Source organism: Chiloscyllium plagiosum, unplaced genomic scaffold (assembly GCF_037043375.1).
Source record: "Chiloscyllium plagiosum isolate Xiang-an unplaced genomic scaffold, Cpla_swu_hap1 HiC_scaffold_16, whole genome shotgun sequence".
In the NCBI taxonomy this organism is placed as follows: Eukaryota; Metazoa; Chordata; class Chondrichthyes; order Orectolobiformes; family Hemiscylliidae; genus Chiloscyllium; species Chiloscyllium plagiosum.
In genome coordinates this window covers 56303692-56331596 of record NW_028270154.1, presented here as the reverse complement: position 1 = coordinate 56331596, position 27905 = coordinate 56303692, and the positions used below count along the sequence as shown (strand labels likewise).

Sequence of the window (27905 nt, the reverse complement as noted above, 5' to 3'; positions counted from 1 at the left end):
TCCATGCAAATATGAGTTTCAAGCTGGCTACTTATACAACATCACTGAAAATTACTTTAATTAGGGATGTCTAAAATCATTTGACATTTCCAGGCTATCAATGTTTTCCTAAATTATATGTAAATGTTTTAATAATTAAAATGCCTAGTCTCATCTTCCTTTTTATTATTCATTTAAATTTTTGATTGCAAGTTGAGAAATGACAAATATATTAAAATGAAACTTGATGTTGAAGGTAGTATTTGCATATCACCATAGAAAATGAATTAAAATGTTGGAAATTTAATCTAATAATTTCCCGATTTCAATGGAAATGTTTATATATTACCTCATTTTTCATACTTTTTCTTACTGGTACATTAGTGCCTCTGGATCATACATTGATGTGATAATGATAATTATTTTGCAATTAGTTTAACAAATTAAAATAGCTAAAAATGTATGATTCTGCTAGTTTTATTGGTTTGCTTAAGGATATAATTTTTGCCCCCTGGAAACTGATTCAAATTTGCCATATTCTTATGATTTATCTACATTCCTTTAGTCTGATTTGTGGAATTGTCCATAGATTGGGGGTGGGCATTGTGAAGTCCCTAAAATCCAGTACCTCGTACTTACACCAAGATAACAAATAAACCTCTGGAATAAAAGCAAAATACTCTGGATGGTGGTGATCTGAAACAAAACTAGAAACTCCTAAAACTACTTAGCGAGTCTGACAGCATTTCTTTTGATTCTGACAAAGCAATATGATTGATTCAAAACTTTCACTCTGTTTCTCTCTCCACCGATACAACCAGAGATACTGAGTTCTTCCAATATTTTTTGCTTTTATTCTTGTTGATCTCTTGTATCTGGCTGTGCATGGCCACTAATATTCTTCTCCTTTATCATCTTCAGGCATGGTCATTCTGCAACATTCTCAAAGCCACCTTCTTGAAAAATTATTATTAATTATAACATTCACACCTGTTGATTTAGGCCACTTTTTGATGAATGCTAATGTGAATAGTTTAGTTTTGAAATTTATAGAAACATTGAGTGGTTTTCAGCATGTTATCAATACCCAATGAACCAAAGTCAAAGAGTTAAGCCACTAAAATTGAGATTACAACAACCCTCTGGAGCTAATCAGGAAGATGAATGATTTAGTGAAGCAGCAGCAACAGAGAACATGGAAAGGAAGCCCCATGTCTCTTGCTACCATTGAATAATTCAAAAGACAGAACACCAACTCCAAAGTCTCTACAGTGCCACTGATAGAAGTGGCCACTGCTGAGATTACAAGAGGAAGGAGATATTTTCCTAATCAATGTGTTCAAATGCGTTATTGGATACCTCTGGAGCAGGCGGGACTCGAATCTGAGTCTCCTTCGTCAGAGATAAGGATACTACCACTCTGCCATAAGAGAAAGGAGATGTTCCGTCAGATGAAGGTATCCGTAAAGGGGTTCAGGACAAGCTTCCCTAATCTCCTGGGCTTGTTAGGCAGGCTTTGGTGATTAGAGGGCTGAGCCCTTTGCTGGTGGCATCAGAGCTGCAGACTTGACATTGTCACCAGGGATCCCTTCTGTCGGCCATCAAGCACACAGAGAAGAAAGCCCTGTGAATTGCTAGGCAATTGCTTCCATTTTGCTGGTTTTCTCCTCACACAGTGATGGAGACGAAGTAGAGCTGTTCTGACACTGGAAGTGCAGGCTACCTAATCTAATGAGTTGGTCTACTCACAGCTATTTTATGGTCCTCCATAAAACTTTACTTATATAGTTCTGGCCAAAGCCTTGCATCTAAGTTGTTGACAATGCATTAAGAGCTTGAGTATTTAAAAGAATACACAGAAATGTATATTTATAATATTAAATATTTACTTTCCTCTCAAAACATCCGTTAGCAGCATTTGAAAAAAAATAACATCTTGTTAAAGCCATTACACACAGAATGAATAAACAATTCAATGCCTTGTGATGGAACAAAATCTAGCATAAGCATTTGTTTTGTTTCTGTCAAGCTAGTCTTACTTAAAGCTGGATATAATATAAAATGACATTTGATTCACATAATTAACCAATCGATTCTGTTGAAGATTTTTACCAAAACTATGAATCTATTTACACAGACTTGCTTCAGATAACACCTAGAAATAAATGACTACTAGGTACATATTAAACGCTGCTTCATTTACCAATAACTGATAATATGTGGGAATTGCAGTTAAAGCTTATGACTCAGTTGCAGGAGTCACTTATCTGTCATCTCTCAATTCCAATAAGAGCAAAATGAACTACAATTTTCTAGCAGGCTATCTCTAAAAATCCTTTCACAAAGTGGAACACTTCCAATGCTTTGAACAGGCTTCACGTTTTGAAGACATTTGAGACACATTTACACCACGTGGTTTTAAAGCTTACAAATAATACATCCCATTTTACAAGCAGAAACTCAACACCAAAAGATTGCGTGCATTTGATCTACTATTCATAATATGTAAATAGCTGATCTTTTTTTTTGTTTTGTCTATAGTTTCATTCTTACATTTGGTTTAAAACAGCTGTCACATAGTAACAGGAAAATACAACATAAGCTTTTAAATTTAGAAGCCATTCATAAAAATTCCCTTGAGGAGCATACTTTGTTCACTCAAACAATTATTTACAAAATGTTTGTTTAACCATGCAAATTAATCTTTTTATTTTGGGTATAATGACATTGTAAACATATATTTAGTATTTATTAGTGGGAGGAAGATCTTAAACAGAGAAAAAAACAATTCCAGTGATGAGATAAGGCCATGTTTTCTGTCTCTCAGTCCTGTTCAAAAGCAATATCGCTAGGACTCAATGTCAATTTGTAGAGACAGGTTCTCATGCTCCTGAAGATGGCCATTGTGTAAAACTGTGTACCTATAAAACACAAATTAAACAGGTTCAGCTAATAGTATGATAATACTGTAGTAACCTTTCTTGGATATTAAAATGCGTGCATTATACAACAATAGAATCTTATAACTTTGGTCAATCTGTATAATGTTTAGTTAAGTTAGTTTTCTCGGTTTTCTCCGATGTCTCCTCATCCTCTCTCCAAATACATCTTGTGCATTAATCCTATCTCATCTTCCCTTGACCATTTTTCTACGAAAATATTGACCATGCAACTTCACTTCTTGACTCCCATGTTAACTGATATTGTTAAGAGTATCTCTTTCCAGTTATGTTCCTCTCTTCTTCAAATCTGCAAATCTAACCATAGGAGGAGGCTGCTGTTCCCCAAGGTGGACTAAGTGGAAAGCCTGCCTGGGAAAAAAACAACACTATGATCAAAGTTTAAAATAAACTTTAAAACATAAAACATTGCTCCTGCTCTCACCTCCTCACTCTCCAATCCCCATCTATGTTGACTAATGCCCTGCACCCACATTCATTTCCTGTGCCATTTTATGCATCTGTATAAAGTTTGATGTTGCCTCACATGCCTATACCACACTGTTCCCATTTAGAGATTTCCCTTGGCCCATTATCCCTTATGTCAAGCCAAACATTGAAGCATAGAAAATAGGAGCAGGAGCAGGTCATTTAGCTCTTTCAGTACACTCCGCCATTCAAAATAATCATCACTGATCCTCTATCTCAATGCTATATTCTCACACTCTCATGTACACCTTGACACGTTTAGCTTCAAGAAATCTGTTTCTTTCTTAAATATATCCACTTGTAATTGTCTTCACAGTCTTTTGTTGTACAGAATTCCATGGTTGGCACAGAATTCCATGGTTTACCACTCCCTGAGTGAAAAAATGTCTCCTCATCTGAGTCCAATATGGCCTTGTGTGTATCCTGAGACTGAGTCCATGCTCTGGATGCCCCAACCAGGGTAAACACCATCCCTTCCTCCAGTCTGTCCAGCCATGTCAGAATTTTATATGTTTTAATTAAAGCCCTTCGCATTCTTCTAAACACCAGTGAATACAGGCCCATTCATCCAACTCTTTCCTCTTATGACATGCCTACCTTGCTAAACCTTCAATGCACTCCCTCTATGGCAAGTGTTCCTTGTCTTTGATAAGGGGACCAAAACTGCACACAGTACTCTAGTGTGGTCTCACCAAGGTCCTATACAGTTGTAGTAAGACTTTCTTGGCCCTGTACACAAACCTTCTTACAATGAAAGTCAACATATCATTTGTCTTCCTAACTGCTTGCTGCACCCATATGCTTTCTTTTAATGCCCGGTTAGCTTAGTTGGCTTGTGATGCAGTGATTTCAACAGCAAGGCTTCAATTCCTGCACCAGCTGAGATTACCAGAAAGGACTCATCTTATCTGTAGCATGGTGATCCTCAGGACATGTTGACCCTTAAGGCACAATCAGTTGTTTTTCTCCAATGAGAGAGCAATCCTATAGTAACTTTATCTTTTACATTTACAAGTACATCCAGATTGCTTTGTGTATTAATCTTCCCTAATCTATAACTATTTAAATTATGTTCCGCCATTTTGTTCCTACTTAAGTAAACAACTTCACATTTTCCATGTTGCACTGCGTCTGCCATGTGTTTGCATACCTACTCAACTTCCCTTTATCTCCACCACACGTCTTGCATTCTCACTTAGTTTGGTGTCATCAGCAAACTTGGAAATATTATATTTGATTCCCTTATTCAAATAATTGATATATATTATAAGGAACTTGGGCCCAAGCACTAATCTTTATAGTGATTCAAGAAAGTAGCTCATCTCCAGAGCAATTAAGAATGGACAATAATTGGTTGTGCTCATACTCCATGAATGAATTTTTTAATAAAAAGTTTTATACACAAGCATGCCTTTTCACAATCTCAAAGGGTACTTTACCTGGTGTCCTGGGACCAGATCCAATTTCCTTACATCTCCAAAGGGTACACTAGTTATCTAAAAGAACAGACCTGCTCTTTCCTGGTCTCATCTTCATTTTCTGGAATGCACACTCAGTGACTCTGAAATCTGATTTCATTGGAAGCAGTTGATCATTTAAAGGTCAGTCTCCTCCAGGAGCGATACACTTACTAATTTGGACTATCCCCAGAGCTGTCCTTGTGATTATAGAATCATGCAGTACGGAAGAGGCCCTTTGGCCCAGCAAGTCCGTACTGCCAAAGATATGCTAAGTCTATAATAGTTCCACTTTCCAGCACTGATCTCATTACTTGAGTGTTGAGATTCTATAAGGATGCCAGGTTTGGGTCAGGATTTGAGATTCCAGACTTCTGCCAGTATTTTCACCACAACGTACATACACTCTGTCCCAGTGAAAATGTGGACCTCAGTTCATTCTAAGTGTACTGCCAGTGTATTGTAATTCAATTCTTTGTTTTCATGTCAATATGGCAGTGCACATAAGTGGCTATAATACTGTAATAGGCTGCATTAATTGCATGTAAACCAATGTTAGCTGTTTTTTAAGTTAAAAAAGGCAAAATAATTGGAAGGTCAATGTGCTCACTATGTACAGGGCTGCACATTGAGAGCAAGATGTGATGTAGTTTTAGACACTAAAATGTTTCAATCTATTCAAAAGCAAAACTGGAGAAGCAAAGTGCTTAAATGAAAACTTGATAATTAGCAAGTTAAAGGAAACATTTGCAGTAATATTGTCAAAACATCCTGAAGTGCTTTAGAACCAATGGTAGAGATGTTAAGGTGGAATCATTGTTATAATGTAGAAATACATTGTCAGTTTTTGTGATTTGAATTACTGGTATTCAATTTCATCAAATTAAAGATTTCTGTCCTGTAACAAAAAAATTAAGAGAGAACGAATTGCATTGTTAAAATAAAAGAATTAAGAATTAATTTAAAATTTTAGGCCTTTTATGCAGCTTAGGGAGAATTCTGAGTGAAATATGGTTTCAAATTGATTTTAATTTACAAGGAGACACGGAGAGGGTGGATGGATAACATCTATTATCTTCAGCTGAATGGTCAAGAACAAGAGGGCACTCAAAGTAAAAGGCAGCAAGTTTAGGGGGATTTGAGGAAACATTTTCACCCAGAAGGTGGTAGGAATCTGGAATGCACTGCCTGGGAAGGCAGTTGAGGTAGTCAACCTCCCAAACTTTAAAAGTACTTGGATAAGTACTTGAAGTGTCATAAGATTCAAGGCTATGGATCCAGTATGGGTAAGTGGGATTAGTGTTGGTAGTACTGTATTTGGGTCTTTTCTGTCCTGTATGATTCACTGATTTTCTGTTTTGAAAGGCGTAACATTACTGAGACAAAAGTAGGATTGACTATTTCACCCTTAAGTACTTTATCACGTCTGCTAGAAAAAATAAGTGGTATATATTCAGGTTATTCACCTTTGATGTCAGCTGCATCGTAAATTCATGCTTATGTTTCAGTGGTCTCTGGTCAGGGAGGTCACTATTACTTCTAATCTTTGATGGTTTCTGATTATTAAAGTTTTCTAGGTTAGCCAATAGGTCAAGCAGTGTAAAGCTGTAAGATTCCCGTGATATTAATTGGATTGTGATAGAACTCCTGCAAATAACTCTCAGGAAAACTATTTTAGAAATAGAAAGTATTCATATATGGGTGTGGTAAGCTCAGTGGAAATAAAACTAATTTAGATGCTTATCTCACATAATGCATTTTACTATAAATATTGACATGCACAGGCAAATACTTAAATCATACACAAATAATATGTCTACTTTTAAATCATATTTAAAGAGTATTTACACAGCTCAAGTATTGCTCAGTGTAGGAATTAAATGTTTTCAGAAACTTTACACATAAACAAATCTTGGTGCTGCAAATAATAAACGATGTATATCAAATTTCCATTTAAGGAGGTTTCAGTCTAATGGCTCAGGATCTGTTTTGGGTGAGGCTGTGTTTGATCCAGTAAATATGCTAATCTATTATATATTGGAATGGGAAATGTCAACAATGAAAAAAGCACATATTCTGACAAAAAGGGAAAGTGAAATTATTTATGTATTAGTATCACTTAGTCACTTAAAGTTTTCAAACAAACGTTCCAACAATAGTAATCAAGAACCAGGAAAAAACTTGAATCATTTCATTTATTTGGATGTTATATGAAACAGCCAACTTTGTTTTATAGTTGTACTGTACTTGCATCTCTGACCATTCCATAGCAAAGACTCCACTATACCAACTTCACAGCTCCTAATATCTAAATTTCACCTTCTCTGCTCGAACTAACTGAAACTTGATTTCCATAATGAACCCTTGAACATTATACTGACTGACTGCAATGCATCACATCTGTGTGATTCCCTTTTTTTCTTTAAGGCATAACAGCAACACCTTGCATTTATATTGTGTCTTTGACATTGGAATACATCTCAAGGCATTTTGCATTAGCAAATTAGGGTGTGGTAACTTGACAGCCCATGCCCAATAAATCACTATTAAAGAAGCCTGACAAATTTAGTGCTGATGCGTTTAGGTATAAGCTTCAAACAATTTGATAAGGGATACTTATTACTGAATGCCCTTTTGCCTTAAACATCAATTTTAAAAAAGTACAGCTCCTCAAAAGAATTTTATTCTTATCATTTCTCTTTTATCTCTCCCTCTCTCTCTTAATTTCATCTGTATGTCCCAATTATTTTTAATCTCACTGGCACTATAACATTTAAATCTAATTTCTATATCCTGGTGTGGATTTGTGATGCTCAGTGAGGATTCTCCATTCTCAATGTTTGAGGAGTCTTGATGGGTTGAATTGTCCTACCCTGTGAATGAAATGGGCCATGACGTGAAATTTGGGAAAATTGGGTGAAATGTCCCGTGAAGTTCTTCTCGACATCAAGATCACAATGTCCAATTTTCCAGACAAGTGTTTGATGGTGAGGCAAGATGCTCACCGGTGAGCAGTGAGAGGTCTATTTGAAGAGATTAGTACTCATTATTACTTTCATCATCACCTATTCTCACTTGATTAATGTGCAGGGTCCCATTCTCCTACCTGTCAGTTAGAAACGGGACTCTGAGAATTCCTGACACAGAAGTCAGAGTGGTTACTTAGTGACTCTAGCTCACCACTTGCTCCTTTGGTCCTCCATCTTGCTCATCAATCACCAAGCTCTCAGGACAAATGCCATGGTCAGCAACTGCAAGAATCCCATGCCTGCAGACACATACCGACCTCACTATGTCTTCATAATTCATTTCTGATGCACTTACAGTGAAATTGAATGCTGCACTATGGAACGCGTTAACACATTTTATTGGGTGGCAGCTTCCAGGGCATTTTATGCAGAGGGGTGGTCTCCCAGCTCTAGAATGTATCTTCAGAAGAGTCACTGGACTTGAAATATTAACTCTGCTTAGTCTCCACACATGCTGCCAGACCTGCTGAGCTTCTCTAGCAATTTTTGGTTTTGTTTGATCCATAAAGTAAAGATGAAATACACCTGCGGGCATGACCTGCTTTGTAAACCTTAGGCATTAGCGAGCTGTGTAAAGTTCAAATCTTTGCCCAAAGCAGTGATGACCACTTCATGCAACATTATGAATCACTCCCACAAAAGGTTGTGAGGCACTAACAATGTTTTTCAACCTGGAAAGATTGATCCTAGTCGTCAACTTAGCAAGTACCTGCCAATCATCACAGCCTATTCACTTCAGACCTTGTACCATTGAGCATTATGTCACACTAGGCTCTGTACCTTGATGTTTATACACAAAGCTGAAGAAGAAAAGTCAACATCTATTTGTAAGTGTGATATCATTACCATAGTGTCAGCCATGTCCCCTTAGAAAGTCTTCATACTTTCCCTCCCACTATGTCTCACTGCAGTCTCAGGTGAGGGAACCTACTGGATGGTGGGCTACGTTTGCCTTGGAATACTGGTTCATTGACCCTGTGGCATTTGTGGTTAGAGGGTCCAGACAGGTTGACTGTGTCCTGCCCAGATGCATGTGCATCCTCCTCAGTTTGAACTCTGACAGGGCTGAGGGAGACTGGCAGAATGGAGGTAGAAGTCCTGGCCACATCTGGAGTGTCCTGAGAGGAGACTTCTGGCTTACCTGTATATAGTTCTTACTTTAACTGTCTCCTTGTGAGGAAGAGGCACCTAAAGGGAGTTTAAGGACACCTGTTTCTCTTGTCATTGGTGCTAAGCCCACGACTAGAGTATTAGAGTGCAGGTCCACATATATCTAGCAGACACTGAAACAGCTGGACCTGGCAGTCAATGGTGGCCACCAATGTTTCCATGGAGGCAGTCGAACAATTATATGCTTGCAGCATTGGAATCCTCATAGGATAGCCACAGTCATACAGCATCTGGGCAATTAAAACCATTGCCTCTCATGTACCTGTCTGCTGCTCCTGTTTCTCCCTTTGCATGTGGACAAAGTCATTGATTGCCAACATCACAAGGCTATTTTCTGCCCGGGGCTGAGTAAGTTCCTGTTCTCTGGAAATCCATAAACTACCAATGACCTGGGCATTTCTTCCTTGACCAATTGTAGAGATTAGGCAGTGAAGTGCTCATAAACAACTGCACCAGAATCTTAGTCTGGTACCTCCTCTGAAATATCCAAGCATTCTTTGTAAGGGGTGGAGGAGGGATCTGTTATAATGCTGCTGTCTTAACACAGAGGCCATTGGAAAGCTGCTGGTATCCGCATGCACACAAAGCAGAGAATGCATTATGGACAAGAGCTCGAGGTTATGGCATATTAGGGTTCTGCCAGGACCACACAGCTACTGACCTCATTACAGCCTTGGCTCAAACATGGACAAAAGTGATGAATTCAAGAGGTGAGGTAAGAATGACAACCCTTGACATCAAGACTGCAGTTGACCAAGTGTGACATTGGGGGCAATCTCTCCAGTAGTTAGAGTCATACCTGGCACATAGGAAGATGGTTGTGGCTGTTGGAGTTCAGTCATTGCAGCTTCAGGACATCTACGCAGGAGTTTCTCAGGACAGTATCCTAGGCTTAATCACCTCAGCTGCTTCATCAATGACCTTCCCTAAGGACATAAGGACAGAAGTGTGGATGTTCGCTGAAGGTTGCACAATGTTCAGCACCACACACAAGTCCTCAGATACTGAAGCAGTCCATGTTGGAATGCAACAAGATCTGGACAATATCCAGGCTTGGGCTGACAACTGGCAAGTAACATACACACTACACAAATACCAGGCTAAGGACATCACCAATAAGAGACGATCTAACCACCGCCCTTCAAATTTAATGGTGTTACCATTACTGAATACCCCATTGTCAACATCCTTGGGGTTATCATTGAACAGAAACTCAGCTGGACTCACCACATAAACACAGCGGCCACAAGAGCAAGTCAGAGACTAGGAACACTGCAGCAAGTAACTGACCTCCTGACTCCCCAAAGCCTGTCCACCATCTACAAGGCACAAGTCAGGAATGTGATGGAATACTCCCCACTGGCCTGAATGAGTGCAGCTCCAACAATATTCAAGAAGTTTGAGACCATCCAGGACAAAGCTTGATTGGCACTACGTCCACAAGCATCCACTCCCTCCACCATTGATGCTCAGTAGCAGCAGAGTGTTCTATCTATCAGATGCACTGCAGAAATTCACAAAAGAACCTCAGACAACACCTTCCAACCCCACAAACCACTTCCACCTAGAAGCACAAAGGCAGCAGACACATGGAAACACCACCACCTTAAAGCTTCCTTCCAAACCGGTCACCATCCTGTTTTAGAAATATATCACCATTCCTTCACTAACACTGGGTCAAAGCTTGGAATTCCCTCCCATATGGCATTGTGAGTCAACCTACAGCAGGTGGACTGCCATGGTTCAAAAAGGCAGCTCACCACCACCTTCTCAAGGGCAGCAATGCATGAGCAAGAAATGCCGGCCAGCCAGTGATACTCATATCCCACAAACGAATAAATTTTAAAAATTTATTCACTTTCGGGATAATGGGAGAGCAAAGGAAAATGCTTCTTGCTTGATTGTGGAGAATTAGTTATTTCTGTATCTCCACAGGATGTGTTCTGATCCTTGCCATTGAGAGCCAAGATTCTTTCCTCATAGTGGATGAGGAACCAAATTTCAGGCACTCCACTGCTCATCTTGGCTATTTTGGCACTATATGGACTGTTGTCTCCTGGCATGAGATATAAAGGAAGAGATTAAGGGAGATAAAAATGGCTGGTGCAGTTGTTAGAACTGGGGAAAACTAGTGATATATCCCAAGTGATCGAGTAGGCAGCGATAACATCATTTAGAGTTTTATTTTGATTTGGGGTGAAAGAGAATAACTGAGGGAAGATACTACATGCAATATTAAGAGTGGTCAAGTATGGGTCTTTGTGAGAAGGAGATGCATGAGCAGAGATAGAGTGAGTGTGGTGCAGCAGAGAGATGGTGGCACATATCCTGGAAAAGTGCAGAAGACCTTCTTGTGACATTGCTGGCATGCCTCCAGATGGTGAAATACTGCACTGACCTGGATGGCAACCTTAGACCAAGTGAGGCCAAGACACCAGACCCTGCCGCAGACCAGGGCAGTTCGGCCTTTGAAATGTGGTGCGAGTGCCAGGGATCCCAGGATCTCACAGCATGGAGAATACTTTTGCTTATAATGAGTGAAAGAATCAGATAACCTCAGGTAACTAGAGTGCCATAGGGGTTTGGCACTTAGTAAACGAGGTGAGTTTGTGAGGTTAGTGTGAGAAAATTCATTTGGCCTCGCAAAGGTTAACCCTCGATGAAAGTCAATGAAAATAACACAGCTGATTTCAGGTCAGATTCAGCCCAGTGTTTCTTGCCGAACTGAAATATGCCACTGATTTCCTGTAGAGGGTGCCACAAGGAAGCAGAAATTCAGCAAAAAGAAGTGTTTACCCAAAAGCCGGTAAAAACTGGCGTTAACAAGAAAAACAGTGAATATCATTTCTTGTGCTGGAGGTCGTAATGTTGATCCAGCTTTTTGGCAAGAATTCATCCAGTTAATTAGCCTGTTGACAGCCATTTTAACAGGTCACTGGAAATTTACCATCTCAAACGGTCCTCTGCCTTATAGACTGCCTGACAGGCACATTAAAGGGGTTTCCGAGCATGGGTAGGCGGGGGACTACCTTGTGAATGTTACCTATGTAAGGCAATGGTACACACTCTTCACTGTATTTTATGCTGCATACATGTAACAATAAAGGATATTCGATTCTTCATTCTATTTGAAGACTCCAGTGGCTCAAGGAGAGGCAACCTGGTAGTAAGAAAAAATCTAATTCTTGATTTTCCAATTCTCCTTTCCATCGCCAAGAAACTAGACAGTGCAAATTCCTGACATATAAGTCAGTGCTGGTATCTGACAGTTGCAGCATGTCCTAGCTTATCATGTAACTACTTCTTCAGACAATATCCCAACATGCTCATTGGTGTCATCCTCCTTGATTCCCCCATTCACGTAACATAGCACCAACCTCGTCGATTCATTATACCTGATCTCAGACCAACTCAGCTACCACTTCAATCCTTCAACACTTTACTTTTGCACATCCTGCATGTTTCTGCCAGGTCAGTTTGTACGCAGAGACACACACACATCTCATGCATCCACACATGATGGATCCAACAGTTGAAACTTGTTTTCTTAGCTCTTATTCACTTTACTACTTACTTGGGAGCTCCACCCTCTATATTCTTTATCTTGCTGCCGTAGCACACACTGACTGACTTCAGCACTAACCGACAGGCTGCCAAGTGACTCACATTCCTTTTTTAACACACAAGGCCTTGAGAAATCAGTTATTGGCTGCCAGCCTCTATGGTTTGCATTACATTTTAGCACATATTGAGAGTAGCAGTCCATAAACATTGGTGAAATGTGTGCAGGGGTAGAGTTAGCGTGAGTGGTGGCTCTTTCAGTGTGTGCTCATAGGCACAAGATGGCAGCACTTATCTTTGTGGAGCACAGAAGATCTTTGATCTTTTTTTCTAAGGCCACAGCACTGATCCAGGCTGCAATCTGAGTCCAGGTTGGTTATGCCTGATAGGAAAGCCTCCTGTGGTAGCTGGCTGGGCAAACAATTGCCCTCCTTAGCAGCATCCCATGCATCAACACCTTCAGCTCCATGTCCATGAAAAGGCATATAAGTTTTCCTTTCCTTTGGCTATGCGTTTGGTAATAATGGTGGAGCAGAGCAGTATGAGGTATAATTCCTGGCTTGCACTGTCTGAAGTGGAGCAATAAGTATGGCAGTCCATTCCCTTGGGTCCAACCCTGACGTTGCTATTAGATCTGCTGATAAGGGTAGTACAGCTGTTGTCTGGCATGCTGCTATCTACGTGGTGGAAGTTGAGTGCCAGCTGTTGGACACTTTCTCCTAACTTCACCGGGATCACGATCCTACCATTGAACATCAGGCTGTGGTTTCCAGGACTACCACAGACCTCATCTCCTTTGGAGATCTCTCTTCCACAGCATCCCATCTGATAGTCTCTCACACAGCCCTACTTCCCAAAATCAGCAAACAGTACTGCCCTAGCAGACCCATCATTTCAGCCTGATCCTGCTCCACTGAACTTATTTCTTTCTATCTTAGCTATCTCCTTTCCCCCCCTTGTTGTCTCTTTTCATTTATATTTGTGATTCTTCTGACACTTTACATAGGTTTCACATTTCCAGTTTTCTGGTGCTGGCTGCCTCCTTTTCACCATGGAAATGCAGTCCCTTTATATATCCATCCTCATCAGGATGATTTGAAGATATTCTTCCTTAAAAAGAGGTCTGAATGGTCTCTGTTCACTACCACCCTCCTTCATCCAGCTGAGTTTATTCTCCTTTAACTCATCTCATTTTCTCTAGGTCAAAGGTGTAGCCATGCACATCCACATGGCATCCTAGATATGTCTGTCTCTTTGTTGGGTATATGGAACATTCTTCTTCCAATCCCCCTTGGACTCTCACCCACAACCTTTTCTCCGATACATCAATGTTTTGAGAGCCACTTCCTGCTCTCAACCGGAATTGGAAAATGTAATCAATTTTGCTTCTAATTTCTAGCTTTATGTCAACTTCACCTGGTCCATCTCTTACTGTTCTCTTCCCTTTCTTGACTTCTGTTTCTATTTCTGGGGATAAGCTGCCCACCGATGTCCATGACAAACCCACCAACTCCCATGGTTTCCTCATACCTTGCTTCCTGTAAGATTCTATTCTATTCTCCTCTTTTCGCAACCAAGGGTTTTCCCTCATTGTTGTTGACAGAGCCTTCAGCATGTTTGACCCGTCTCCTATATTCTGCCCTCAACAATTCTGTTCCTTTCCAGAACAATGATTGTATTCCACTTGTTCTTACTTACCATCACACTAGACTTCACATTCAAAGGATCATCCTCTGCCATTTCTTCCCCTCCCTTCCACTGTCAAGAGTTTGCAGGGAACATTGCCTCTGTGACACCCTGGTCCATTCCTCCATGATACCTACTACTTCCTCATTGTCCCTTGGCACATCTATATGCGATTGTAGAAGGTATAACATTTTCCCATTCACCCCCCTCCATCTCCACTGTCCAAGACTCCAAACACATCTCCCAAATAAAGTATTATTTTACCTGCTCTTCATTCAATCTAGTCTATCACATTCACTATTCACAATGCCGTCTCCTTTACATTGTCAGGACCAAACACAGACTGGGTGGCTGCTTAGCAGAACACCTCCTAGTAGGAAACATCCTGATCTCTCAGTTGCTTGCCATTTCAGTAAACCACCTTGCTGTCAGGCTAATATTTCCACCCTGGACTGTTCCAATGAAAGACAACTCCAGTTCAATGAACAATACCTTATTTTTCACTGAAGCACTTTACAGACTTGAGGTCTCAATATTAAATTCCATAACTTCAGAACCTGACCATACTATGCCTGTTCTCTATTTTTCTTACATTCTGTTTCTCCCGTGTTCTCACCCCCACCCCCACCCCCACCCACCCTTCATCCCACAGTCTTGTCTTGTTCCTGTCTTCTTTACTTTGTTCTTAGTAGTGAGGACCCATTCTCTCCTTTCACACCGTAATTCAAACATATTTTACATTTCTTTTTCTCTTTCACCTTCATAACCAACTCCTTTGTCTTTTACACTGGATTTTGACAACATCTGACCTCTGGCTCTTTCTCTGCCTTTATTAAAATTATTTTTAAAATCCCTACTTTCCAACACCTTTCAGATCTAAAGAAGATGTCGCCATAGAAACTGCCAGACCAGCTGAGTATCTCTGGCATTCTGTATTTGTTTCAGATTTTCAGTATCTGTAATATTTTGCTTTTACTCTGCGTTATGGTGCGTTGGGCATCATAAAACACATTGGCAAAGCATTTTACTGCAGATGGTAACATTTAATATAGCCACGATTTTTCTTTGGCATCCTGGAAATTGATTTTCAATTTCTGGAGACTCCAGGCCATTCTGGGAGGGTTGGCAATCCTGTATTCAATGGTGAATGAACAGCAGTTAGTACCTGTAATCTTTATTGTATTCACAACCTTTACTATTCTTCTTGATAAATTAATAGATAAATACTTTCAATGTGATTAGACACTTGAGAATGTTTAGATGAACCAAATCGCGGCTCTTCAACAAACAGCAGTGTCAAGTAAACAAAAGCAGAACTGTTCTGATGCAGAATTACCAGACTCAAGACAGTAGCTCTGCTTTCTCTCCATAGTTGCTGCCAGAACTGCTGAGTTTCTCCAGCAATTTCTGATTTTTGTTTCAGATCTCCAGCATTCGCATGTCTTTGATTTGTTTTAGTCTCAAGTAAACCCCTGGCTGGAAGTTTCTGTCAATAGAGCTGACAATCTACAACTCAATGTTAACATGAACATGAACGTGAACCTGCTGCTCATGCAAGTCTAAAACAAAACTTTAATGTGGAACAATTGTTGGACTATGCTAATTTTACTGGATCAATTATCCAAACGAGTGCTCAGGCAGTATAAATTAATGTTTACTTCTCATTTAGTTCTGAAGAAAATGTTAGCTTCATTCAGAATAATCAGCAAACTACTAGTTTTACATAAATCCGTCTGGTTCATAATGTCCTAACAAGGCTTATATGTATGGTCAGGTGACCCATGACTGCTAGGATTGTTACTGAACTATTGATACTTTCTCATGGACAAAAACTGAAAATTTAAACCCAACTGAACTCTGCGATTTTCAAACTGCAGAGCTGGAACAGACAGTATTCATTCAGGCAGGCCTTGGACAATCAACTTCCGGTCGAAACCAGACAGGCCTGGCCAGGTGCAAACAGCCATATTGTTTCAGAATGAATTATTGTTCACCTCCAGTAACCTGCTTTGTTAGAAGAATGCTACATAGACTTGATGGCACCCAACTCAATAAGAGGCCAAAGACATTGTGCGACAAGGACAGCACTTGACACTGAAAGTTCAAAACTATGTTCTACAATGTCCAAATATGGAAAGCAATCAACTCATTGGATCTTCCTGCTCCCACCTGATGTAAGTATTGGACACAGAGCACTGAACCTTTGAGAGAGGCAAAAAAAAGCAGGATAAAAGGGCAATCTGGAGCCCCAGCTCTCTGCTTTTGCACATTCATTAACGGCATCTCGAGAGGACCACCTCGGTGAGATGACCCAAAGACCAGAACAAGCCCAAATCAACAACTGCGGATTCTGAAATATCAACCAAATATCAAAACTGAGGAACAGCCTATTCCAGGATTATTGAATGGGCATTCAAATATGGACTTGTGGATTGGGGTGTAATGAATCGTCAGAAGTGCCCATCGGATGTAGATAGCTAGGAGAAATTTAAGATTTATTTAACAATTTAAAAATGTTTACAGAAGAATCGTGTGAAGAGATTGATAGATTTGACAGAGATTAATTAAAGTACATTGATAGAGTCTGATAAATGTTGTTTTTCCTTGGTAACATGTGCAATTAGGCTGTGTTGGACCTTTCCCTGATTCTTATCCCTTTGTCGATTTCACCACATAATGCACCTGGGTTAAAAAAGGGTTATTACAAACTGGCCATGGTTAGCCAGGGTACATTTACCCAGACTTTCACTTTACAACATTTGATTCCAGACCAATTTTATTATGTTTGACTCTTAAGTGCTGTCTGAAATGGCTGAGCAGTTGGAGGCCTATCACTACCGGGGCAATTATGGGAGAAATTGGAACAGTTTTTGGTCGCCTTTTTGTTGATTATGTCGCAAAACCCTCCCTGAAGCAGCAGGTATTTTCACTTGCCATCCTTGGATGTGCCTTGTCTGAAGCTGTGGGACTCTTCTGTTTAAAGGTCACTTTTCTTATATTGCTTGCTATGTTATAATTTGCTGATGAATAGCCTAATCAAATACAAATGCAATTAATATTTTGCTGTGGCTCCCACAAGTATGTATGTCAGTGTCATGGAAATGTACATTTCCTAAGTCAGTTCTCAAATGTTCCAATAAATCCTGATACAAGAAAAAAAGTAATAAATGCTTGCCTTGCCATTGACACATAAATCCCAAGCATGAATTAATAAAAATATAAAAAGAAACCTCTTCCAAGCCACTGTGTTAGATGGCTTGATTTTTTTTTGATGGAATATAATATGACACATCCATTTCAAAGTCTTTTGAAGATATTTTGGAACAAAGCATACAAACATAATACAGCACCTTTAAACAAGATAGGCTGCCATTTTGCATGAACCAAAACATAAACAATGCCTCTGAATCAGCCAGGAAACTCCAGCATTTAAAATCTTTGAAATGAAAAGCAGGATGATTATTTTAGCAATCAATATATTATCCTCAATCTTTTAAGACAACTTAAAACTCAGCTGGAAATTAGTTGGCATTTGGTCTGCTCAAAAATGCACTTTGCAGGAGCAGTCACCAAAAAATAAAATCAAAAATCATCCTCTCTGGATTATACTGAGCAAAAATGTTTGGAATCCTCTGTGCAATCTTGGATATCATGCAACAAAGTTGATGTGTTGGTGAAAGTTCAAAGAAAATAAATCAGCATTTTATGACCGTGATATAAATTGTAAGAATTACTTTGATAGAATAGAAGATTAGGGCAACATGACCCCCAAGTCTTCAAAATGTTGATCGATGTATAGAATGCCAGTAATATTTTTTGAGCTTTTGCAATACATTCAGAATGTGTTTTCCCTCCAGAATTCATTTTCATTATCATTCATGTAGTTTACTTTAATAACCTTATGTGGCACTTTATAAAACAGCTTGGGTGAAAATTGCACAGAATCTTCCATTCTTGCTTCTTAATTCTGTCAACTTCAATTTATTCATCTTGAAGGATCCTCTTTTGTGAAGAAAATGTAATTGTTATCTGAAATCATTACTTGTTCACTCACCTCTGTGAGTGCTCAAGGACAATTTTATAAAAAATGATTTAGCAACTGGAATTACAGAATATTCCAGATGAGGGATACACTATAAATAGACTAAAATAACCTCTAGATTTGTACTTTTACCGTCTTAAAATACAAGCATGTAATTTCTTCTTTCATTTTACTTCAATCCTCAAATTGTGTGAATATTATATCACTGTTCCATTTAATGTATGCTCTCTCTTCTACATCTTTGCTTTTCTTTATGATATTTCTTGACTAATATTCTTTTCTAAATTCCTTGGGTTTTCATTTTAGATTAACAGTTCTCATTGTTTCTGCATAGCACCCTCCCACTCACAACACAACATGCAATAAAAACGTTGCCATTGCTGCAAACACAAATACTTTTTCAGTATTACAAAGTTAGACAATTAATCACATTTATTATTACTTTTTTCTTAGTTACTTAATATAAAACTTATTGAAGAGCAACAAATCTCTTCCCAATCATTTAAATGGTAACATAATGTGACTTCCCTCCCTAATTAAAGCATGTTTTAAATAAGTCTTCAGTCACAAGAACACTAAAATTGAAGTAATATTTTGAAATATGGCTACAACTTCAAATGCCTGGTTACATTGAACTTCCTGCTGTAATTCATGCCCTCTTGATCCTGATCCATAGAAAATAGATCAGAACCCCAAATTTCTTGTAGATATTTTTGAGCTTTTAAGTACAATACTTGCCTTTTAAAAGAAAGACAAATTTGCCAAAAGATGTCTGAGGATACAAATTCAGGGGCTGTCTAAAATCCCTGTGTAGATTACACTGAATTCCATGAATGTCAAGGGAACTTCAGACAGCAATATTTCAAGTTTCAAATGCTAGTCAAAAAATTGATTTGTAAACTATGGATTGTGGCCCAAACTACGGATAGGGTGTGTGTTGAATGAAAGGAGGTTCTGCGTGTAAGATTTGTACTTTTATTCTTGCAGGAATACATAAGAGAAGTGTGCTGAGTGCTAGTGTAGTTGTTTGTAGTTCAGGGTCCACTATGATACAGTATACAGTGAAAAGTGAGAAATTCCATTAGATATCATTGCTTGTGTAGGTAAAAGAAATGAAGTCTCTCTCTCTCTGCTGAAAATAAATCAGCAAAGCCATTATTGAAGGAAACTGGACAAACACCTTCTCTGCAGAACCAAGAATCTCCTGCTCAATTGCCAAAGTCAGCGATACAGAATCACCATAATGTTTCACAATCTATTTCTTACAGAGAAGCCAAAGACTGTTTTTTTTAATACTTTGGCTTTTTAGACTTATATGTGTCCATGTGTATTGTATTTTATTGTCTTTTCTTATGTTATGGTACCTAATAAAATCACTCTTTAACTCAAGAAAGCTTTGTTAATTTAGCTCCTTAGAAAATATACATTATATATTGCACATAATATATCAGTGGGAAAGGGATCATTTAAAGGGAAGAGATCGTTTTAAATTAACCTTGTTGTGACCAACCAAGAGAGGAGCTGAATCAATAAGGAAAGACAATTTATTTTTCTCCACTGGGATCACAACAAATTGGAGACCAGTCATAACACAATCTCCTTCTTACATCTGGTTGTCACCCATGAGGCAGATATGGTGTAAGGAAACTGTGTCAGATGATTAACATCCACATAGATGCTGCCTTTGGCTCCTTTTGCCAAAGCTAAGAGCTAAAAGGAGCCTGGAAAATAATTTAAGTACACACTTCTCAATTTCTTTTTTAGGAACTTCAAGCTCCATACTTCTTCCCTTTTACATGTCTTGACTGACTGAAGATGGATGTACTTTTTTAAAAAAAATAACTTTATGCTATTTACTTTTGGCTAAGTCTGAGCTGTGTTGAGTCTTTTGGAGGGATTTCTATTGAGAGGCATAATGAGTTCTCTATAGCTGAATAAACGCACCTCATTAATTACCTACTATACCCTTATGGCATTCCTCAAATGCAACACTGGCCCCATCTTACCATGAATCATTTCAAGAACAACTCACCACTCAGTGGACATCCCAGAATTCACTGACATCCCTTGCACCTGTGCCATTTTTAAAAGCTCACTGCTCTCCTGGACAAGAACTGACAGTCTGGTCGTAGCCCTGCACTGTTCCTGCCTTTTGTACTGGTCAGGAAGAAATTGCTGCTCCACTTTGTGCTCAGGATCCTACTGGACAGAGTGGTACAGAACCAGGATTTCTTCTTCCCCAGGTTTCAGCAGTGGAGGCCATGACACCAGATCATGTCAGCCTAGTCCATGATTGCACTGGGTCAGTGCAGTCTCAGCCATCTGCCAGAATGCACAGAAATGTAGCAAGATGAAGGTCAATGACCTTTTCCATTTTATCAGCATAACAGCCACCACATTCTCTCTGATACCTCACACTTTGTGTGTCTCCACTTCTGTACCCATCTCACACCAATGTTCATGCTCTATCACTCTAATAATCTCTGCAAAATTTTTCATCACTTGCTGTTATCCCAACCCCTGACACCACTAATCCTGCATGCCCTCTGCAGTGCCTACTCTCTTATTTGGGCCACTCATACCAAAATTAGCAGCCACTTTCATTTCCCTTAACAGCTGCTTCCCTCCTGCATTCCAGGAGAAAAACAACCCCTGATAAGTCAGAAAGACTCAGAAGATGTGTTTGACTGACCACCATTCAGCTCCTCACCCCTTATGGGGAAAGCATTCTGAAGCTGACCACTCCAAGTGGCTGACTGACCATTTTCAAGCCCGTGGGCTGCCATCAGAAGCTGCCCTTGACTTACTGTGCTGGGACCCTGGATCCAAAGGCTTGCCCGCTTAATTTGACTGAAGCCTGCTGACAACCATGACAAGGTTCCATCCTTTGTTTCACGGCAATGCAGAGGTACTGTGAAGCTGGTTTCTCTGGCCAAAAGGTAAAGCATGAAAAAGGTAAGGTAACGCAATGTATGGCAGGAATACTTAAAGTATCCCAGCAGGCTCAAAATGACTTTGATAGTGAGTGAAGAGATGCAGTCTAATTCAGTCCATGAGCTCGGTGTGTACCTCTGAGAGCACTTTGTCCTTGCTGAAGCATTACAATGACTATTGCTAGCGCAACCTGAGGTGCAAAATTGAAATGCAGAAGTTTCTTGTTAGTGAATTGGAAATATGCTATGTAGGCTCTTAGAGGTTGGCATCTCTCTGAATGCCAGTGTCCATAACTGTGGATGCATGTGGCCATGCCAATGGAGCATGCACTGTGATGTGAGATGATGGCATAGTGGCATTATTACTGGAATATTAATCCAAAGACCAGGATAGTATTCTAGGGACCCAGAATTGAATCCTGCCATTGCTGGTTGTACAATTTGAATTCAATAAAAATCTGGAATTAAAATAATGACCATGAATCCATTGACATTGTTGGAAAAACCCTGTAGGAAAGGAAACTGCTGTTGTTACCTGAACTAGCCTAAGTGTGATTCCAGACCCACAGGAATGCAGCTGACACTTACCTACCCTCATTCTATGAATATATTAAAAACAAAATATTGATTCATAGCGTCCAACATGGAGGATGCTCAGTGCAACCAGTGTGCTAAATTAGCCAGGTACCTATGTCAAGTTTTCTTAATGCTTGGCTTGTTTGATGAGCTTTATAAGATACAAAACTGAATATTGTTGAGGTGAGATGGACCATCAACAAAGTGATAAATAAATTTTAATTACTACCAATTGGCAGTTTACCAATGCTTGGTGAGAAACTCACTTGTGAAAAGTGTAAATGTTGGAGAGTGAAGTTCCTGGTGTTAAGATGAGCCTCAGTGGACTTTTCATTCAGTCCTGCTACAAATCTCACCATAGTTCATGTCAGTCAGACTCTATAGAATTCCAACTAGTGTTTTAACCCCCAAATGTATGTGACTGATAAGAACCAACCAATAAAAAGTTTTCTTTTAAGTTTAGTCAGAAGGATAAATGTTTATTCCCGAACACCCAAAATATGTTTGCAGATGCAGCCATGCAGACACTCATACAAACAAACACACCCAAGAAAAGACTTTGGTTGTAAAAATAGTTGACATTTTCTTAGGTTTTAAAAGACAAAAAAATTAACTGCTGTACTTGCTGCTCTTAGGTTTAATTTTTTTGCAGGCCTGTGATACATTTGTGGCCCACTGGAGAAATTGAGATAAAAGAAGTTGGATTTGCAGCTTTTCTTATTTGGTGCACCAGGTTTCCCTTGCTTCACTCAGTTGAGGTGCAGTTGCAATCCTATTGTAGAAACCTGGTTTAGTTCTTCAAATAGGTTGAAAGCTAGCCAGAATCTCTGACTGCAAATGAATCTGAGACAGGTTCCCGTTACTTTCTCTCTCCAATGCTCCAAAATGATCCCTCTTAAATGTTACTTAAGAGGGAGCTCAAGTTTTATCACAAAGTATTAATTTTGAGGAGATCTGTAAATAGTTACCCTCTATGAGCTTTAGCAAGTTATTGCATGCAATTTTCCTCTGTTCACTTCATTAGTATGCACCATATCTCGATAGAACTCCTCTCGAGCTCTCTTGTGCTCACTTGCGGAGAAAGTATTCACAATTGCCGGGATCTTCCAGGTTTTTAAAGGTGCCATATTTAAAGCCCAGCTGTGCATCAGCTCAAATGCTGCCAGCTAGGAATAGCCCTGAAGTAGGGGGGTGAGGGTGGTTATTGGGGATCATCTCAGGTGTAGGACAGAGATTCTCCATTGATGCAGTGATGGGGTGGGGGTGTTGGCAGTGGAGGGAAGAGGGAGCACAGAAAGTTACTGGGGTTACTGCTAGGCAGAGGTGGGTCTGGGGTGTTGCGCGGGATGTTCCAGCTGAGTGAGGCCATGGAATGAGATGTTTGACATGATTGGCTCGCTGCATTGCTAAAGAGACGCTGCCCAAACCACAGAAGCATGGTTAGCTGCTAACTGGTATAAGAAAGCAGGGCAGAAAGTTTGGCAACAAAGGTTAAGAGATGAACAAGTGATCACATAAGTGACAGGGCACGGTGAGCTTGAATCTGATTAGTAGATGTGTAATATATGGCGATTTGATGAAATTAACCACACAATAGACTTGATGTAATTTACTGCACAGTTAATGGTTAGCTTGTAGATTCTTGTGATTTGGATGTAAAAATGTATAAAGGTAGTGTTGCGTGGATATTCTGCAGAGTGAGCTTGATTGACCTATGTGACAAAACTGGGGACTGCAGATGCTGGAGATCAGAGTCTAGATTAGAGTGGTGCTGGAAAAGCACAGCTGGTCAGGCAGCACTGCGGAGCAGGAAAATCGACGTTTTGGGCGAAAGCCCCTGCATTCCTGATGAAACGTCGATTTTCCGGCTCCTCGGATGCTGCCTGACTGGCTGTGCTTTTCCAGCACCACTCTAATCTTGATTGTCCTACGTGATGATCTTGAGTTTTTCTTCTTGCTGTAATCCATTGCCGCTTGAATAAACCACTGCTCCTGCTGAATTCCCGGCACTCTCAGAGTCTTCTTCCCTCATAGACCAAAACGGGAGGAAAATGAAAGTTTCTCAGGACACTTTGGTGGCATGGGTGACATTTCATTGGAAGTAGAACAATACATTTGTAAACATATTGCCACTTTTTTAATTGACTAAATGATAATGGCAGCTATAAGAATAAAGTTACTGGTGTTTAGGCTACCTGTCCTAAACACCACTATTCTGCACAAATGCCTGATGCAGCATAATATCATGTCATTACTGAATATGAGACTATCACATATTGAAAAGACTACCAACGATTTTCAAATTTAACTTCTTTCAAATAACAGGAAAAGCAAAGACAGAACAAACAAATAAAAAAAAGACTGTATTCGCTTCTGGGAATAAATGGAAGCTAGTTGTCTTTCAAGCAACAATAAATTTACAATCAATAAATGACAATCCATGAGCCTCCACAGCCTCAGGGACTCCAATAGGTGGGAACACAATTGCAAGAACTGATGCTCTCTCTGTAGTTCCTGATCATTGCCAAGCAGCACACATTGACAATACTTACATCATGCATAAGGCTTCTCCTTATCTGCTTATTAAGTGATCGATCCCATTAAACTCCTTGCCCCTATGGATAGTGCAAAGTCAGGAGTGCTCAAGGCATTGGTCATTCAATGGCTTCACACTTCCAGATGGTCAAACAGGGCTGTTGGTTAAGCTTTTCTCTTTAGTGTCAAAGGAGAAGAGAGGTCTCTCAAAGTGGCTGATCAGCTCAGTCACACCACTTTGCTGGCATCTTCAGTAGCTGTACATTCAGGGCCAGAGGGAGCTGGGAACTATAAGGACAGTCTCTAATTGTTGTTGCACAGGTGCTGTGAGTTAGCAATGTGAAGACTCAAAGCAGGGTATTTATCAAAGTTTTTGGCAACTAATTTTGTGATGCTTTGAAGGTCAGTTTGAAGAAGGTCTTACAAAGGATAGGGCAGCAGAGAGAGACAGATATATATATATATGAGAAAGAGAGAGAGAGAAAGAGAAGAGAGTTCAGAACAATGTTCTCTCTCGCTTAGTGGTTCCTTGCCAGCACTTAAAAATAAAAAGGATGATTCAGGTACAACACTGGAAACATGGATGGTCCTTTTCTCCTCCCTACTCCGTGTCCACACACATCCATTCTATCCTGCTATCTGCCTAAGTGGACAGCAGAACTGTCCCTCCTACAAATCATGACCCAGGTTGCTGAAAATCCCACAGTGCTCCTGATTGCCTGCAGAGGCAGATTGTGAGGGAGAAAGAGAGCACTGCAGGTGCTGGAGATCAGAGTCAAAAAGTGTGGTGCTGGAAAAGCACAGCCGATCAGGCAGCATCTGAAGCAGATTGCCAGTTCCAAATCTGCTCTTCCTCCGTATTCCCTATCTCTGATGGGAACACCTGCTCCTTGTGCACACTCTGAGTCTAGGATTCTGTGAAGTTGTGTGTAGCCACCAGAAATTTTCAGAAAATTGCAAGCCAACTTTTGAACAAGAACTCCGCATTCCAAAAATATCAGTTTTGGAACGTTCATGCGAAGATGCTGATAGGACTGAGGAGGTGCTTTCATTATGAGATACAAATGGCCAGCAAATTAAAATCCAGTTTGGAACAAACTTACCAGAATTATCTAAATATGAATAACAAAGAAAGTTTAATGATATACAGGGCAACCTTAATTATCTGAACATCGATAATCGGAATTTTGGATTATCCAAACAAGATCGCAGTGTCCCGATGCTCAGGTAAAGTGTATTATCTGAACATTCAATTATCCAAACAAAACACTCCCCGCCCATGTCATTCAGATAATCGAGCTTGCCCTGTAATTCTGTTAATATGTTGTAAAGTTAAGATGTGAATAGTGCAGTAGAGTTTTTAATAACTTAGAATTCACCTGCAGCCCAGTCAATAGAATCCCTGCAGCTTCCAGTGTAGATTGCAATAAAAAAACATTAAAATCACTGTAAAGGAGCAGGTAGTAGAGAAATTGAATAGGATAAAAATAGATAGGAGCAGGTGCTAAAATGGTTGTCAGCCTTCAAAGTGGAAGGATAAAATGCATTCTAAATTGCTAGGGAAAGAGCACGAAAATTGCAGATCTGCTCACAATCTTCCAGTCCTCCACAGATATAGAGGAGTTGCCAGAGAACTGGGTAATTGCACATGTTTCATTCTTTGAGATGTACAGCACAGAAACAGACACTCCAGTCCAACTCGCCCATACTGATCAGATACTCCTCACTAATCTAGTCCCATTTGACCCATATCACTCTAAACCCATTCTATTCATATACTCATCTAGATACTTTATAAATGTGGTAATTGTACCAGTGTCCAACGCCTCCTCTGGCAACTCATTCCACACACGTACCACCCTCTGCATGCAAAAGCTGCCCCTTAGGTCCCTTTTAAATCTCTTCCCTCCCACCCTAAACCTATGCCACCTACTTTTTGACTCCCCTACCCTGGGGAAAAGACCTTAACTATTCACCCTGACCAAGCCCCTCATGATGTTATAAACTTCTATAAGGTCATCCCTCAGCTTTTGATTCTCCAGGGAAATCACCCCAGCCTATTCAGCGTCTTCCTATAGCTCAAACCTTCCAACCCTGGAAACATCTTTGTAAATCTGAACCCTTTCAAGTTCCACAACATTTTTCCTATCACAGGGAGACAAGAATTGAATGCAGTATTCCAAAAGCGACCTAACCAGCATTCTTTTCAGCTGCAACATGACTCCTATACTCAATGCACTGACTAATAATGGAAAGCATACCAAATGCCTACTTCACTACCCTGTCTACCTGCAACTCTGCTTTCAAGGAACAATAACCCTTCACCCCTTTCCTATTCAAAATGAGCTGGCAACTATGTTTAGTGATCAGTGATAGAACAGTATTCAGAGACATTAATCAGGATAAAATTAATTGACACTTGAGAAGATATGCATTAATTAAATGATAGCCAACGCAGATTTGTTAAAGGCAAATCATATTTGCCTAATTTGATTTAGCTCTTTGATATAATTACCACAAGTATTGGTGAGGGACATGTACTTGATGTGACTTTCAAAAGGTTTTGTGACAAAATGCCCGTTAATATGTTTATTAACCATAGGGCTGAAAGGGCAGTGATTGCATGGAAATAAATTGGCTAAAGGAGGGAAAGCAGAGACAAGTTCTGAGAAGTTGTTTTTCAGCCTGGAGGAAGCATGAAACATTATCTTTAAGGGTTGGTTTATATGAAAGATCTGGATTTTAGTGTACAAAGACATAATTTCAAAGTTCAGAAATGAGGTAAACAGTGAGGGAGAAAGTAATTGACTTCAGCCTTCATAAGACAGGTGGAATGACATGGACAGACACTTGGCAGATGAAATTTAACACAGAGATGTGTCAGGTGGGAAGAATAAAAGGAGTAATACTATAATAATAGACCTAAGTGGTATAATTTTAAAGGGAGTCCAAGAACAAAGATTGAGGGGATATAAATATTCAAGGCTTTGAGATGGTAGAAAAAGTTCAGAAAATTAAACTTCTCAAATTAAGCTAGTTGTGATCATTGGCTTTGTAGATTGAAGCACACAGTACAAAAGCGCCAAGTCATTTTAAAATTCATAGAACACTGGTTAGGGCCCACTTGGAGCATTATACCCAATTCTGTGCAATACACTTTAAGTAAGATGCCAAAGCTTTGGAGTTTGCTAGAATGATTTGAGGAATGAAAGACTTCATTGGAGTGACTGAAGAAACTAGGGATATTCTCCTTGGAGCAGTGAGATTTAAAGGGAGATTGGATTATTCTGTTTTAAGTGGAGAAGTTAAAGAGAAATTTGATAGGGATATTCAGAAAAGGAAAAACCTTGCAAAAAATACACAAATTTAAGGTAACTGGGGAATGAGCCAGAGGTATTCTGAAGAATAAAAAATTATGCAGCAAATTGTCATGACCTATAATGAGTTCTCTGAAATTATGGTGGAAGCAGATTTAATACTAATACCTTCCAAAACTGGAAGTATAAATC

At 39.6% G+C, this 27905-nt stretch overlaps 1 protein-coding gene across 3 annotated transcripts in view; it reads right to left on the bottom strand.

Annotated features, from left to right (window-relative positions):
- Positions 1–1847: 1847 nt before the first annotated feature.
- htr4 (5-hydroxytryptamine receptor 4) overlaps positions 1848–27905 on the bottom strand; it is a 199945-nt gene continuing 173887 nt past the window's right edge. For all 3 annotated transcript variants that reach the window (XM_087995423.1, XM_087995422.1, XM_087995426.1), the window contains one exon: positions 1848–2900. Coding sequence is in view for 2 of the 3 variants with exons in the window: in XM_087995422.1 (XP_087851548.1) it covers positions 2828–2900 (73 nt within the window). In the remaining variant the exon portion in view is untranslated. The remainder of the gene's footprint in view (positions 2901–27905) is intronic.